Source organism: Mesitornis unicolor, unplaced genomic scaffold, assembly GCF_000695765.1.
Source record: "Mesitornis unicolor isolate BGI_N332 unplaced genomic scaffold, ASM69576v1 scaffold33217, whole genome shotgun sequence".
Lineage (NCBI taxonomy): Eukaryota > Metazoa > Chordata > Aves > Mesitornithiformes > Mesitornithidae > Mesitornis > Mesitornis unicolor.
Window position 1 is genome coordinate 55,044 of NW_010196364.1, and position 13,912 is coordinate 68,955.

Consider the following 13,912-nt stretch of genomic DNA (forward strand, 5'->3'; position numbering starts at 1 on the left):
AGACACAAACGTGGTACCTCTGCCACAGTTTGGGTTTGCTGATCAAGCATTAGGAAAGGAAGCTTAGAGCTGAGATTCATGGGAATAAGACAGATGGTGTTTGGGGGAGCTGGGGTGTATTAGATAAATGCTGTCAAATTATAACTTAGATCTAACCATCTGCCCTAGCAAGTGACTGGCACAGATCCATGCATTTAACTTTTTAAAATTTGAGTCAAATCCTACCCAGTTTAGTAACATGTTTCTTTGATGTCCGAGGATATCTTGTGCAACAGCATCATCAAGACAGGACTCTCGGTGCAAATGTACCCAACACTGAAAATCTAATTTGTACCATTTGTAAACAAAACAAAACAAAACAAGGCAAGACTCATAATTTTGGCATTTACAGCTTCTAACTGAAGTTTTAAATCCTTAAAGGAATAAACCAAACCAGAATACTGTGGCTTAGGTACAGTCCTGAGCTTCCCTCAAAAGATCTGCTGCAAATATATAGTGATGTCTTGACCCAAACTATGGCCCAGACTGCAGAATTTTCTGGAATTGGTTCCTGTTTGCTCCAAAGCATCATTAAAATATAGATCAATCTTAAGGTTGTCAAGATATCAAAGCTTCTTCCAGAACAGTGGCTGGGCAGTACAGTCCTCCAGTGCTCCAACTTGGTACTGATTTTGGTAAGATTTCTGCCAGTGTAGGACCCATGCTTCTCCAAAACACGACCATCTCTTGGTCACTTGAGAAGCTGCTGTTATACCCGTGGGCAACTAGAGCTGCATGTGGTTGTGGATGTGTATTTCTTCCTTTGAATTAGAAAGACATTATGTAAATTTACATGTGGGAGAGAAGACAATATAAAAGAATCACTATTTTCTATCTAGTTTTCTTGAATAAATTTTCTCTAAAAAGGTGAGAAAAAGTTCTGTTTGAATAATGGACATAAGCTAGAGAAGAGATGATCTTCCCTCGGAAGAGGGATGATTTTAACACGTCTAATTCCATTATGTGTGAACTCTGCAAAGTTCACAACACTAAAATCCTCTCCCATCCAATATAAAAGCTGTTTACAAGGAATATCTCCATAAAGAGCTTTCCACATCTAATGGGAAAGAGCACATTGCATATCAACACACAGCAATTAATGAAGAACAGAGCATGACAGCATGATGCAAGACAGACCATAAAACGGTGGAACATGAAGGTTTCAAAACAGGCCCAATGTTACCCAGAAACTACTACACCTTTAGCATCTGGCTTTTTTGCTCCATCCGCTGCTTTTCATACTGCATCTGACCCACTTTGATTTTCATACTAGAAAGTTTGGCCATTAAAGACTGGTAACAGAGACAGAGGAGTGAGAGAAAACTAAAGATAGAAAAGAGACAAGGCTAAATGGCAAAGAGAAGTTAGACACTTATAGAAACAGGCTTCTAGAATTACTTATGCGAATGCTTTCTCTTCAGAAGTGCCTGATTTTTAGCACATTTAGAAGAAATATATGCTCAGCTTTGATCTCACCTATGGCACACACCCTATGTACTGCAACAGGTGTTTCTTGACACATATGTGAAACAAGGATCTAAACAGGTATATCATTTCTTGTTAACAGCCAGCTGCACGGTGAGTGATCCCTTATAAAAAACAATGCCCATATCTGAAAACCATAGCATGAAATTTGGAAATAACCCCTGTTGCTGAGTGAGTACTATGAAACCCCTGGGCCTGAGTGTGCTCAGGATTCTGCAGGGTGCAGGCAAGGACTGGGGAAAAGAGAGTGAACTTCTAAAGCCTGACTTACACCCATCTCTGCTTCTTCCCCTCAGCCTCACTTACTTTGGTAGTTTTCAGTTTTTTCTCATACTGGAGTCTTTCGTTGTCCATTTCTCCCACTCTCAACCGCAATTCATTTATTTCCTGGATCAAATCCTGAGTGGTGGGAAACACAAGACCAGAAACAACAAAGAAATTCAGTAAACAAACGAGAACAAGAGCTATCCATCGGTAGGACCACAAAAACACAGCAGCAATAAAAGGCACTCCGTACACTAAAACACACCACCCAAATTCATAGCTAAGACAAGCAATGCAGAGCTTCTGAGATATTCTGTATTTCTCAGTTTCTGCATTACTGCACTAAATGCAACAGGGCAGAACACAGTATGGTACTTACGTTTGCTGGCTTCCTACATGGTAAGGTAAATCCTATCCTTGTCAAGCAATGCTGTACATCGTGCTAACAACTGTAAGCACAACTTTTTCAGAGCTAATAGTATAATTAATATATATCTGTAATGTATAAATTAACAAGCCAGCAGCTGACATTTACCGGGTATTCAGGGGTACCTAGTAACACCTGCTTTCCAGTCCCACATCACATTTTCTGAGCACACAAGCCTCTGGTTATTATTTTAAGCTTAATGAATCTGATGGCAATGGAGCAGCATCTATACTTCTTTAGCAAGATCAAAGCTGAATTATCAGAACTACAAGGAAAATGAAAATATAGAACATTATGATGCTGTTAGTAATGACTACTGCTAATGCATGACTTTCTGATTTGGTTACACCTGCAGTTGCTCACTGATTCTTCAACGTGTGACCTTTACAAAGCACATCATTCTTCCAAGTATAAATGTACATGGATGTCAGTCTCCATGACTAATTAATTGAGCTGTTTCTCATCAACACCAAGTGTTCGAGATCTCTAACAAATCCATGTTCCCAGGTCTGATGGTCAGCTTTGACACTACCACAACCGATTTCTTTGGACTTTTCTCTCTGCAGCCATCATTTTTGCTCTGGCATGACCCAGAATATGCTGTGTAGCAATAACCACAATACGTTGCCTACGTATTTATCACTTGAACTATGTGACTTTTAAAATACTGAAGGAGAGGGAAACCCGTTTTCAGGATTCAAAAGGCCCCTGTGAGCAAAAGGAATAACAAACCAAAACTCTACTCCTTTCATGAAAAAAGTTAGTGCAACATATATTGATTAACAGAAGTGCAAAGATGCACTTACAATGTCACAGAAAACAGAGAAATCTTGCAAACAAAGTCCCAGAGCATAAGATCCTGGAGCAGAAACTGAATTCTTCCACTTAATCTGTTATGTGCCTCATGTGTAACTGGATCCTTTACCACTGGTAACCAAAAATACTGTACAATTTGCTCAAGGGTTAAATACAACTACAGTCCTAACAGTGTGCTTTGCTCTAAAAATATTTCTGATTACTCGCCTGCAAGCGCAACATTAACCCATGTCTTAAGTCATCTACAACACAGTAACTGTAAATTATGTTCTTTCTCATCTTTTTGAGGATTATGTTTAAGATTCACCAGGTTACATAAACAGACCCTCATGAGGAACTGGAAAACGCAAACTACATGTGTAGTTTTGCTCCATTCAGAAATTCATCTGCCCAAAGGAAATTGGTGGTGGTTAAATTACGAAGAATTCCCCATGAGTGAGCCAGTTTAACCTCTGGCTGCTGCTTCAAAGACCATGTCTGGTTATGGACTCCTCCCTAAATAAACTCCATTGTAGGATATTTTCTTACATAAACTAAGCCCAACTCAGACCACCCATGCTCCTTAAGGAAAATAATACTGGTGTCTGCTGAGAAAGTGGAAAGACTGGAATGGTTTAAAGAACAGAATGATTCTGAATTTCTGTGAAGTATACAATTAACTTTGAAAAAAGCTCTGTATTTGTGAAGATCTAGACAGGAAAGTCCTAGAGCACAAAGGAAAAAAAGCTTACTTATCTAGCAAAGAATCTGTTTAAAGAAAGATCAGTGAATAAGAGAAACCTACCAAGCTGGAATGGGAAGCTGCAACAACAGACGTTAAGTCAAAACTGGACAATATGAAAGATTTAATCTGAATGGTAATTATGTAGGAGACAGTAGCTCCACAAAAGTTGTTTTAGGATGTCAATTTTTAAAATTTATTTTCACTTTCTTTTCTCTAAATAAAAACAGAAGTAATATTCTTAGTTTTTCTTTCCCAGTTTGGGTGTGAAATCTTTTCATTTTGAACACTGCATGTAAATGCCATAACATGTTTTATGGCAGAGTATTCTGAATATTCATTTAAATACTCAGCTCTGCTGAAATAAGTGATCATCTATTACTTTAAACAGCAATATAATTACATCAACACTGAATAAAATATTGCGCAATTCTGAATAAATCCTGCCTCCAAAACACCTCCTAATTATAGTTACCTTTAATTATAGTACACCTTTAAAACATAATTTAGGTTATCTTATTTTTATCAAAGACGTTAAGTGTATTTCAAGGTATTTCAAAGAGAACAGTGACCATAGCTGCCACACAGGTACGCCTATTGCACTGAGTCTACAGACATGCGTGTTATGGTCCTCACACTAACCACTTTTCAGAGAAGAGGTAGCTCCAAATCCACCTTCTCAGTCTGCTGTCTGAATTGTGCTATTTAAGTTATGGAGTGACTGTAGTTCAGGAGGGAAATGAAAGAAGGGGGAGTATAAGAAAGCTCAGCAAAGAAACATATTCATTAAAAATAAGAACAGAAAGAGAGGAAGCAAATCACCCAAAGCCCAACCACTTTTGTTACCTGTTTTGGAAAGCATGAGAAACCACGGGCTGTTTACAAATGGTGATGAAGTAGAATTCAGTTCTGAGAGCATCCGCTCACTGCAGGAGTTTGGACCAAACCTTGCCTCTCCAAAGCCATATATTGCTGATGTCAAACCATTTATCTATTGTTTGGGCTGCTTATGATAGGTGTCAGTATACAGGCGAAGAAAGTGATCTGTTTTATGCTCTAATTCATGGAAGAGCCAAGCACTGTGTGGGCAGAGATTCCTCATGGGAGCTGAGAAAGCAGCCAGCTCTTAACACACCTCCTATGGACACAGAAGATCTTCCATGATTCTCTCCACCTGCCAATTTCTTCAGCATTGCTATGCACAGTACTTGCCTGGAGGCAACGTGAATCTGATACACAGCTTGGCAGCACTCAGGTGTGCTGTCCTGCAGGAATGGATACCATCATCACCATATAAATGGTCACTACCATTCAAAGATGAACATGATTTGAGTTTTCAACCTGTGGACTTCACTGGGTCTGCATATTACTTCAGACGGGCCCAAAGAAAGCAATGCAAAAAGCAAGCCTAACTTTTGCTTTTACGCTTGCAATACAAATGAGAAACGACACTTCACTGGAAAACATGTAGGAAACTGGAAGGGAGTTGATAAACCCCTGATTGAAGTGGGAAGGGCAAATTTTGTCTCCTGTAATGATATTATGGCTTCTTCCCTTCTAGAAATGAATGATGTCTGAAACATCAACAATACAAAAATCCAACATTTCAGCTCACTGATGAACCCAGAATGAGAAATTTAGTTTTGCATCCTGGTTAGACTCCAAGGTATTTCTGACACGGGGTATGTCATCCTGGCAGTGAAGCTCGGCCTGAGTTTTGGAATTTCCTGAAAAACTGGGTTTGCCCACCTGCTTTGAGGCTCTCTGGCTTCAAACACAAGCAAGGTTCAGCTACACAGATCTGCGGCACATAGAGAGCACATGCCCCAGGGCTGGCAGCTCTGGGCTGCAGCTCTGCCTGGCACCACTGTGCACTGCTGGCCTTGAAGCCAGGCTGCGATGAGGAACTGCTGCCCTCTTTGTCCTGGGCTTCTGTAAGGCTGGGGTTTGAAGTGAGGCTTCGAAATGCCCTCACACTGAGTCACCTCATTTTCTGTGTTACTGAAACCAAAAGTTATGTCTTTTAATGTGCTGTGTCTTTGCCCATGCATGTTTTTTGTATTTGTGATAGGCTTAAGCATTTGCCTCAGAAATACTTTACCAAGACAGTGACAGTTTCAAGTTGGGACAGGAGAGAGCAGTATGTTCATGATTTTATTCAAATCCATTCTAAATGCCAGCCCTCCTGATGGCAGAAATCAAAAACTGGTTTTGGAAATCTTCGGTAAACTCTGGTTTTACACAGAGAGAGGACACTTTTTATTTTAAAAGATGTATGTTTTACCCTTAAAGATGAGTTCCCTTTCTGCCTGGCCAAAAAAAAAAAAAAAAAAAGAAATTTCCCAGGAAATATTCAAGTGACGTGAAGCCACACACAGCTTTCACAATTTATGTGGTTGGGTTTTACTCACCTCTGTGTCTCTGAATCTGTCCTCATAGTCCAATCTATCCTTCTCTACAGATGTAAGCTTTAACTTCAGAGTGGAAATCTCTGCCATAAGATCCAGCTTCTGTGTTTCAAGGGATGTTCTGCTCAAAAGCTCCTGATTCAAGATAAAGAGGAACATAACAGAATTATTCATCAAAGGGGAAGAAATCAGCAATTCATTTCTATAGCTAAAGGCCTCTTTCATGGGGAAAAGCATCACACTTGTCCTTGCACTCTCTGAAGCCCTGAGACACAGTTATTACCCACCTGACAGACTCCAGGCACCTAGGATACATCTGAGATAATAGGGGCACTATCACAGGTTGGCTGCCAGGATGAGAAAAAGACTTGTCTGTCATCAGTTGCTCTGGGCAAGAAGCTTTGAGGGGAATCCACCCACACTGCCAGAGGCTTTAATTCAAGTCTCTTTGAAGTTCAGTGAGGAAAGGCTCAAAGAAGAGCAGAACTGGATTCCTACAGTGCAAAGCAGCACTGACATTATCAAGTATAAAGACTCTAAAGCAGGTATGGTAAAAAATCATCACTTGGTTAAGAGACATCAAGGGGTGCAACACCTTGAAGTACACTGCTCTCACCAAAGCAAAATGCAGTTTGTTAAGACAGAACAAAGACAGACAGCAAGACAGATATGAGGCTGTGAAATACCTGTTGCAGCATCTCTTCTGTGGCATTCAGCTTCTCCCTGTGCTCCTCTAGACAGAACTCCAGATCCCGAATCTTTTCTCCTTGGGCTTCCACTTGGTCTGTGAGCACACTTACCTGCACAGTGGAGAAAAAGGGATGCATGTTTAGCACCTTGCACTCATGCCATATGTGTCACCTGAAGAACTGTATGTGAGAAACAGTGCTGGCTGAGCCAAAGATAAGTGGGACCACTGTGGGAGAAGGAGGAGTAGCAGAGGTCTGCAGTGGACACAGAGTCCTCCAGGAGGGGAGGGAAAGCTCTCCCCTCACATTTACTGGAATTTCAGCCAAAATTCTGTCAGACACATTGCAATTCTGCAACTCCCCTCCTGACTTGTCCTGGAAGTTTACAGAAGGGGTGGCTGCTGCATTTTACAGCCAACAATAACGCCTTTGCTGTGACAATACATTAACTAAAACCCACTACCTCCTACCTTAACAACCAAATAGCTAAACCTCACTCCATATAATTTATTCTCCTTTCCAAGTGACTGAACACAGTGTACATGTGAAGCATACAGCTTCTCCTTTTCAGAACAATAAAAACGAAGGAGGTTAAAACACACAGACTGAGGCTAGGCAAGATGAAGACACCACCTTTGAGACTTCAGACCGATTCCCATTTTGCCTTTTCTGAATGAAGTTTTTGTTTTAAACAGGCTCTTTTGAAGAAATCTGCAGTACTGCTAGGAACGAGGGCAAGCTGCCTACAGCAGCGCTCAGTGGTCACAGCCCCTGAACCAGGTCCACATCAGTGCAGGCCAAGGGATTCCAGGCAGTCCCGACTTCGACGGCAAGAGTAAACCAGCTGACAGGAACACCAGAGCTGACCCAGCTCAGCCCAGCAGCAGGTCAGCAGGACCTCTGAGGAGCTGCTTCTCCTCCCCCACCGTTAGCCAAACCCACAGCTTCTGCCACCTTTCATGAGGACTGGACATTTGTCATCTGATGCAGACAGCATGTGAACTGTCATGGAAAATGGTGATCTTAAGGACACACGTGAATCTAAGAAGGTGGTTGCTCTGCAGACCTGCTCAGCTAACAAGATTCAAAAAGAGATCAGATACACAGAAAGAAAGGTCTTTAGATATTTTTTTTTCTACAATCCAAACTCACACCTATCCTTAATTCAGGTTGAATCGCAGGTATCAGCAAGCCTTCTGAACATCATTCAGGATGACACAACTGCAAATAAATCCTCAGAGATTTTATCACCTACTATCAAAAAGTCTTATGAATGCAAGAGCAGAATAAAAATAATTTAGGGGACTACTCACTTGCAGAACAAGAGATTCCTTATCATTTTCCAGACGAGCCAGCCTTTCTTGATACACATCTCCATTCCCAGATATGTGACCATTAGTCTTAAAAAGACAGCAAATATTGCATAGTCAGCCATCGTACCATAAGTGTCACTCAACATTATCAACGCATTGAAGGAGTATTTTTAGTCTGCACAGTTCAAGAACACATTTAAAGTATTCTCCAGCCCCCAGAGGGTTACAGATCAAACAAACTGTCAACAAAGAATACAGGACCACCATTCAGGACAAAGATTGTTCAGGGGCTTAAAGATGAGAAAGGAAGAACCTTCTGGTGACCCAATTCTGCAGAATTAACTTATTGTGCATTCAGCATTTTGTTAACAAAATTTGTGCTCAATGATGTACTATGCTAAGCCATACTTGCAAAGAGACAAATACCCTGAGACATTTGGCAAGTGAAAAAAAATCAACGTACAATCTACAAAATGTGCATTATGCTTCTTGCAAGTCAAACAATTTTTTGCTAAAACACACAGTAAGAGACATCCTTTTACATCAGGCACATTTTACTGGGTATGGGTGAACGTCTGCACTCTAAACGCATTTCTTTGGAAAGCTGCCTGAGGCTAAAGAGAAACAAGAATACATGTTAATGCTATCAGAGGGTTCAGAGGAATCAGCAACTTTCTTTCTTCATAATAACTTCAATGCTCTTGAGCAGTGAGAAGGATTTTACTCCATCCATATTCAAAGCTGTCTCAAAGCACTCTGTGATGGACGCCACAATCAGATCTCGGCTCAGGAAATAAATTCTTGTTCCCATCATTGCATAAATCGCTTAGACGAGTCTGAGAAGCTGCTCTGAAATCCAGCAAGCTCAGCAGAGACTGCCATCAACATTGAGGGGCCTTGATTTCCCTCTGAACATGCGATGAAATAAAACGGGTGACTGATCCTCGTGCCCCGGTGAGTCTGCTGCACCACCCTGCCTTGAGCGGCCACCACCACTCAGGAGCTGCAAGCCTTGGGCTCCAGCTTTGAATCGCCCTTTCAAGCAGCTCATCTCCTCCGATGGCAGGGGATGCCTCAGGAAACCTGCTGGCTAAAACTACTTTTCCAAGTTACATGTCTGACCTTGGGTGGTGGGACAAACTGCCCCATTTGAAACTGAAAGAACCAAATCCTCACCAGCACCACTTAAAGTTTAGACAAAAAGTAAACAGACGGAAGTACAAAGTATTTTACCTCACCTTAAGTGTTCTCAAGAAATCAGGCTGTGTCCTGGCAGCTTTTAAATCAGTGCACAGTAGCAAACGCATCTCCCAAGCACACATGCAGGACTTCTACAAGGTTATCACAGTATCTCCCTTGAAGCCGCAAGAGCTACGGCAGACTAAGAAAGGATGCTCTCTAGTAATCTGTACCAATACCTCATAGCATAATGATACCCCGTATCTGAATTACTTAGGAGTAAATTACTAGGCCTTCTGACCATCCAGACACTAAGCACCAAGGCAGAAGTACTTTAAGCTTCGGAGTTTGTCCCATTTTTCCCCTGACCTCCACCAGAATTTAGCTCATGCCACGGGATTTTCATTCAAGATCAGTGAGATCTTCAGTTTTGCAACACTTTAATGTAGGTGAAAGAAGTCAAGAGTTTCCAAAATAAACTTGTTAGCAGCTCAACTAGCAAATTACGCTTTACGTTTTGTAACTTGACTTGTACGTGAAATACAAACCCAATATTTTTGCATACTTTTGCTATTCTGTAGCTCCCTTCTCATTTAAAGTCCTCCAGTACATCTCAGGCTCTTACTCAGCCTCTGTACATACAGCATCCATATTTTGTAATACACAACACATTTATCAATCCAGAGTGTACGTGTCTGATGTAGGAAATCCTCATTACAAGCAGGCAGCTGAGGTGCAAAGACACCCCTTCTTCCTGCTGGGGCCCACACGAAAATCCTCATCAAAGCACAGACTCAACTACCTGCCTCCCAAGCACCACATCAGTACCCAAACCTCTGAACCACTTGATACCTCCAGTCAGCGTAACCAGACACAGATTAACTAAAACCAAAGATGGCGTGAAGAAAACATGGGGAGGTAAGTATTGGTTTCACACTACGATGAAAATGTCTTTACAACGCTGTGAAAACCGATGAGGTGTTAAAGCAGAATGTTAGTCATTGTGCACAGCATCTTGCCAAGACATCTTTGTTGTTAAACTCTTCACATTTCTCAAAAAAATCCTGTTTTGCTCAGCACATCACACTTGGCATTAAAATAGGAGCATTCAGAGAGTGAGAGCTCAGGTCGCAGCTGAACGTTGCCATCAGGAAGAAGGACAAGGTGATGGGAACCTCAAACAGGACTTGGGTAAAGCTTGCTCTCCCACAAAACCAAATACTAAGATGTCTTTACTGGCTACCAACAGAAATATTTTGTAAAATCTGCATAAAACCAGACCCCCTGTATTACACCAAAACCTGAAAACTTTGTGCTCAATCCAAAAGCAGTTTACATTTTGCCTGAAATGTTGTAACTTCTGTGTAATGCCTGAGACTGACTCTTCATTTTAGGTATGAAAAGGCAAGAAAGTTACTGACTTTGGTTTCAGCAGGGAAAAAGAGGAGAGTTGAAAAAAGGACGATACAGAAAGGCCCTGGCAGCTGTTTCACAGAGCAGCAGCCCCAGCAGCTCCTGTAGTGGTGCAGAAGTCAGAGACCTGCAGGCAGTGGCCACACGATGCCTTCCCGCATCTCTCCTCTGAGCTGCCTTCAAAGGTAAAAAGTTGATACCTGGTTCGATTTGCTTCCCGGAATCATAGAATCACAGAATGATTTGAGTTGGAAGGAACCTCAAAGATCATCCAGTCCAATCTTCCTGCCTACAAGGACACCTCCCACCAGACCAGGTTGCCCAAAGCCCTGTCCAACCTGGTCTTGAACACTTCCAGGGAGGGGGCATGGACAACTTCCGTGGGCAATCTGTGCCAGTGCCTCACCACCCGCACAGTAAAGAATTTCTTCCTAATATCCAGTCTAAATCTGCCCTCTTCCAGTTTGAAACCTTTCCATCTCGTTCTGTTGCTACGTGCCCTTGTAAAAAGTCGCTCCCCAGCTTTCCTGTAGGACCCCTTCAGGAACTGGAAGGCTGCAATAATGTACCCCGGAGCCTTCTCTTCTTCTCAAAGCGATGAGGAAAGAAGAGAGGAGATAAAACACATGAAAAGAAGAACAGGGTAATGATAGCAGTGGGTAGGAGTGAAGAGAAATGGACAGGGAAGATGACAAAACACTGGATATGGTAAATCAGTGCACCAGCAGATGGGGTAGAGGGAGCCCCAGCGGGGAGGTATGAGCTGCAGGGAGGTCTGAAAGATGCCAGGAGAGCTGGTGTGTGCAAAACCTGGGTGAGCAGCGCCCAGCGTGTCCTTCAGGAGCTTCTCTCCACCTGGGGACCCACAGCCTTCCCTGGGACTGAGCCTGGCAACTACTCACCCTGTAAAGCAATGGCCAAACTTTGGAGAAGAAAAGTAAATATTTGGTTCAACAGCAACTCCAAGCGTATTTGGGACACTTAGTAGTTCTCGATTAAATTTGCATTATTGAAGTCAATACAGGATTATCATAGTTTACTAGCTGTGTAAGGCAAGCTCTGCCATTTTCCAAAGAAGGCTCTTTTTCAAAAGCAACTGAAAATCTATCTTCAATTACGTGGTTAGACTTTGCATATGTTTTCAATTTAGGGATTAATTGCAAAATACTGTTTGGAAAGAGAATGCAAATTTACTAATACTGACCTCAATCCTAGAAACAAAATAACAGTTGTCACGATGCCACTGAGGCTTCGCAGAAGTATGAGGTTAAGCATTTACTTAAAATGCCTTACAAGATCAGACACAATGCACTTAAAAATTCTGCAAGATCAATCTGTGGCTAATCTGCTAAACATGTGTGTGAGCTTTGTCTGCAATCATGTAAGTGTAAAAATCCACACTGCTCTGGAGGGAATTATTCCTGTAATAAGTAGATGCATCACCAAACTTCCACAGTTTGCCTGCCCTCAGTCTTTAATCCTGTTTCCCTGGAAGTGAGTTAGCATTCCAAACTGCAGGAAAGTTTCTAATAGTTGCTTTTTTAAACCTCCTAATAATTAAAAAAATGTTTCCTCTCAGTTGCTGAATTCTCCTTTCGAAAATAAAACTCCTTTTCAGCCTACAGCAGCTGATACCCTCATTTCCCTTCATCTTTTCTTCTGCTTTTGAGGCAAAATACACAGCACAGATCACACTGCTCTTCTTGTAGATGCAATTTGGTTTGTATAGAAGGAGCTGCTACTCCAAAGCGCTATTTTCTTGTACGGCAGATTGCACTGACTGTTTTGACCACCACAGTCCAGTCAACAGTTGGGCAAGTGAGCTTTCCTGGCCACCTGGAGTTAAATCAGAGCTCATCAACATGCTTATGATGTTCACATCATTATAATACACATTGCCTACGCTCAGTTAAGCACAGCTACCGCTGTTCTGCTTGTTCTCTCTGATTATTAAGAGTCTCCTGCAAGGGGGCTCCTCCAGCCTCAGCTACCTCAACATCCCTTGGTGTGCCCAAGAGCCCTCAGGTTTTCCAAGCAAAGTATTCGCCACTGTTTCCCCTGTGATACAGACGTGACACCTTTACCCTCTGTAAATATCGATTCCATCCCAAATTTACTGATCGAATCTGCCTGAACACAATCCATACCAGTGTACAACCAGTTTGTGTGGAAGCACACTGCTGCCCTCCCAAACTGGCATCTCCTGTACTTCACACCTCCCTGCTCATTGCGCTGAATATTTGCAGCCTGCTCCGCATGCTCTGGCAGCTGGCAGACAGACCTGAGCTTTTCCTAAAGTTTACAGATTAGTTCCTTCTTACAGAATGAGCAGGGGCGGTGGAAAAAACTCCACGATCCCAATCAACCCACCCCCCACATTGTATTTTAAAGGCTTCACTACAATAGAAGTGAATTCTGAAAGAAAACCAGTTTAAGACAGAACGTCGCTCTCAGGAGTTTACCTGAAACATTTTCTAAATATAAACAACACAGCTGTTGAATAGCGAAGATGCAACCGTTTCAAAATATTCAGTTTCTTCGACAGCAGCTTAGCTGGTATCCGACACAAGAGAAAGATGAAATCCTTATTCCCTACCAGCGTTGCCCAGCTATGGCTTGTCACTGGGAGAAATGCAAGAGCCAGAACAAACACAGATAGCCTTACCTTATTTAGCCAGACACAGTGTCCGTGAATGTCCCAGCTATACTCCATGCTGGTCATGACTATCTTCATGCATTTAAGGACACGAGCGACTGTGGCAGGCAGCCGAGGCTGAGAGCTGCGGCCCCAGCACCGCAGGCACCGTCAGGGCTCCTCTGAACCGAGACGGGGAGGTTAAGTGACGGCAGGTTTCCTCCTCTAACCAAGGATGGAGGCAAACGTGGCAGCAGAGGGGGAGATGTGGGAAGCAGAGCCCGAGAAGCAGCAACAGCGCTCCTCAGGCGGAGCCAGCAGCTCCTCTGGGGAATTAACACATCAAAGCCCGGGAAGATCAACGCTTCCTCCAACCTGAGCCTGCCACCGAGATCCCAACGGCAAACGGCAGGCAGCGAGGTGGAGGAAGATGCAGGCAGCGGGGCACTGAGCTGTGTAAACCAGACAGGGAGTAAGAGGCAGCCCTGCTCTGGTGGCAGCTGTCAACTCCACCCTCGCTCCT

At 42.7% G+C, this 13,912-nt stretch overlaps 1 protein-coding gene across 1 annotated transcript in view; it reads right to left on the reverse strand.

Annotated features, from left to right (window-relative positions):
* PPFIBP1 (PTPRF interacting protein, binding protein 1 (liprin beta 1)) overlaps positions 1–13,516 on the reverse strand; it is a 39,734-nt gene extending 26,218 nt beyond the window's left edge. The window contains exons 1-5 of the mRNA XM_010188449.1: positions 13,420–13,516; positions 8,163–8,249; positions 6,847–6,960; positions 6,164–6,295; positions 1,831–1,923 (exon numbers count right to left, since the gene is read on the reverse strand). Of these exons, the coding sequence (XP_010186751.1) occupies positions 1,831–1,923; positions 6,164–6,295; positions 6,847–6,960; positions 8,163–8,249; positions 13,420–13,488 (495 nt within the window). The 5' untranslated portion in view covers positions 13,489–13,516. The remainder of the gene's footprint in view (positions 1–1,830; positions 1,924–6,163; positions 6,296–6,846; positions 6,961–8,162; positions 8,250–13,419) is intronic.
* Between the last annotated feature and the right edge of the window lie 396 nt (positions 13,517–13,912).